Source organism: Sinocyclocheilus anshuiensis, unplaced genomic scaffold, assembly GCF_001515605.1.
Source record: "Sinocyclocheilus anshuiensis isolate Anshui unplaced genomic scaffold, SAMN03320099.WGS_v1.1 scaffold1407, whole genome shotgun sequence".
Lineage (NCBI taxonomy): Eukaryota > Metazoa > Chordata > Actinopteri > Cypriniformes > Cyprinidae > Sinocyclocheilus > Sinocyclocheilus anshuiensis.
In genome coordinates, this window is record NW_015540917.1 from 126,705 (window position 1) to 129,345 (window position 2,641).

The 2,641-nt window shown below is 39.0% G+C and overlaps 1 protein-coding gene across 1 annotated transcript in view; it reads left to right on the plus strand.

Moving 5' to 3' along the window:
• LOC107689293 (tyrosine-protein kinase receptor UFO-like) overlaps window positions 1–2,641 on the plus strand; it is a 49,230-nt gene that overhangs the window by 13,487 nt on the left and 33,102 nt on the right. The window contains exons 5-7 of the mRNA XM_016487235.1: window positions 280–487; window positions 1,301–1,401; window positions 1,597–1,779. Of these exons, the coding sequence (XP_016342721.1) occupies window positions 280–487; window positions 1,301–1,401; window positions 1,597–1,779 (492 nt within the window). The remainder of the gene's footprint in view (window positions 1–279; window positions 488–1,300; window positions 1,402–1,596; window positions 1,780–2,641) is intronic.

Below are 2,641 nucleotides of genomic sequence, written 5' to 3' on the forward strand. Positions count from 1 at the left end.
AAAATTAGACGACAAAGAATTAACTTGACGGAGCTCAAACTCAAAACACACGGCAGCAACAAACAGGAAGTGACGTCTCCCCACGTCACTTCCTGTTTGTGAAACACCGTGAAAACACCGTGAAACACCGTGGTGTGGGAATTATTCAGCACCAAAGTACCACACATTTGTTTAATTCAACTGCTCTTCAAAGCACACAGAGGTTATGGAAGTTAAAGTGCTAAACCTGACTTTACTGTTGACCTAATGGTTTTTCCATGATTTTCCTGCACTGTGTAGGGTTACATTTCATGGAGAGCCCTAAGAACGTGACCTCCTCTCTTGGGAAGCCAGTGGCTGTCCAGTGTGTCCTGCGAGCGGACGGCGAGGGCCAGGGGCCCCTGGATGTGCTCTGGCTGAAGGAGGGACAGCTGCTGGACTTTGCCGACACCAACCAGATGCAGTTCCTCGAAGATGAGAATGGCTGGCTGGTTATTAGTGAACTCAAGTAGGAATACCTCTTTAATTTGGACATTTACTCTGACTCTCCAGTGGACTGTTTCCACTGTCCATGATCAGTGTTGCAGAAAGCAAGCATGTTACGTTATTGCCTTAATGCCTAATAAAAGTTCTGAATTATGATAGCTCATGAATTTGTATGGAAAGTAGTGTGATAGGTATTCTTATATCACTTTTTCTCATTGGCAATTTGCTGAGACTCCAAAATACAAGCCCTACAATTGGTTTGTAGGTATATTTTCTTTTGTAATATGACTCTTTTGTCAGTAAATAGATTTTTTATTAAAAATATCGGTAACACTTTAGAACAGGGACAAATTATCACTATTAACTAGTTGCTTATTAGCATGTCTATCATTAACATGTTAGCTGTTTATTAGTATTTATAAAGCACATATTCTGCATGACCATATTCTACAATCCTAGCCAATACCTAAATTTAACATCTACCTTACTAACTGTTAATAAGCAGCTAATTAGTTTATTGAGGCAAAAGACATAGTTAATGGTTTGTTGATAGTAAGAATTTAATCTTAAAATAAAGTGTGACTGAAAATCTATAAAATGGATTACCTGTGACCCCCAGCATTGATCAAACCCAGCCCACAGACATGTAAAGCTGACTGGTCTTATGCCACTAGCAATGCATATGTCAGGGGTTTGATTCCCAATGACCACACACGCTGATACAACTGAAACATTAAAAGCACTGAAATTTGCTTGGTAGAAAAGTGTCTGCCAAACGAATCTATTGAAATGTGACTGCAGTTTCATATTAATAGTATTCTCCATCTGCTTACAGGATAGAGGAGGTACAGCTCTCGGATATGGGCGCCTATCAGTGTGCGGTTTCCTCTGGTGAAGAGGAGCTTTTATCCATTGAGGGATACATTGAACTCGAAGGTATTTCACTTTTTGAATGTTTTAAAATCCATTGTTCCAAAATACAAATTCATATGGTGACTTTATCTCCTGATTGCTGACTGGGCGGCTGGGTTGGGCCGCGACTATACCAGTCGACTGCTATGTTGGGAACTCCTCTATAGTGCATCAATGATATATTTATGGATTCCCTAACTGTCTTTCTCTCTCCCCCAGGTCTCCCTCAGTTCTCGGTAGAGCCGCAGCATTTGTCAGTCGTGGCTAACGAAGAGCTGAGTCTGCACTGTGTGGCTCATGGTCCTCCTGATCCCGTGCAGGTCATCTGGCTTCAGGACGGGGCTCCTCTCAATAACCTGGGTGACCCGATATCCCTGTCGCCCTCAACCCTCAACATCTCAGGTACTGACCTCACTCTATATGACTCTACACTAGGGTTGTTTTTATCAACATTTCCTTCTACAAACAACAAATACCTCGTATCTCCATATTTCATAAATCAGTGCTATTGCTCACCCTTTACATTTGCCTGTGAGTTTTACAAATATTTAACCAATAAATAGTACACAGTAAAATCCCGAGTGTTAAATTAACACTGCTCGGAGCATATATGGTCCCACTCTAAAAGAGTGTTTTTTAAGTTTAAGCTTTTCTTTGGCTGGCACTATTGTGTGTTAAACACATATGTGATGGCAAGGAACTTATGGTAAAATCATGTCATGCGTCTGAGTCTCTGATTGAAATTTATCTAAAACTTTAGTGCTTTATGCTTTCTATATTTTTGCAGCTATATGAAATAACAATGTGAGAAAAACCTTCTTAAACGACTTTTATAAATATGGTTTATAACGAGGTTTTAATTCTGGCACTCATAGACATGAAGAATCAGCATGTGAATCTCAGCAATGGTGACAAAATATTCTGATAATTTGTATGTGATTTTTGAACATGACAAAACAAAGCAGTAAAAAGGCACAACAAAAATATAAGCAAATACTAAGACAATGCAGCTGCATAATTTATTCATGTCGCAATGCATGCTATCATTATCAAAAAAATGGGCAACTTAATCTGAACACATATTCTCTTGGTTTTTCTTGCAGTAACAAATGTGTTTCATAAACACAGTGACAGCAACCAGAGAAAAACTAATGTTAAAAAGTCAAGGGTCAAGATCCCAACTAAAGCAAACACTTATCTCCACAACGGTGACTTCAAATTGTATTATTTTCAATAAACATTAACATCTAAACCTCTGTTAATT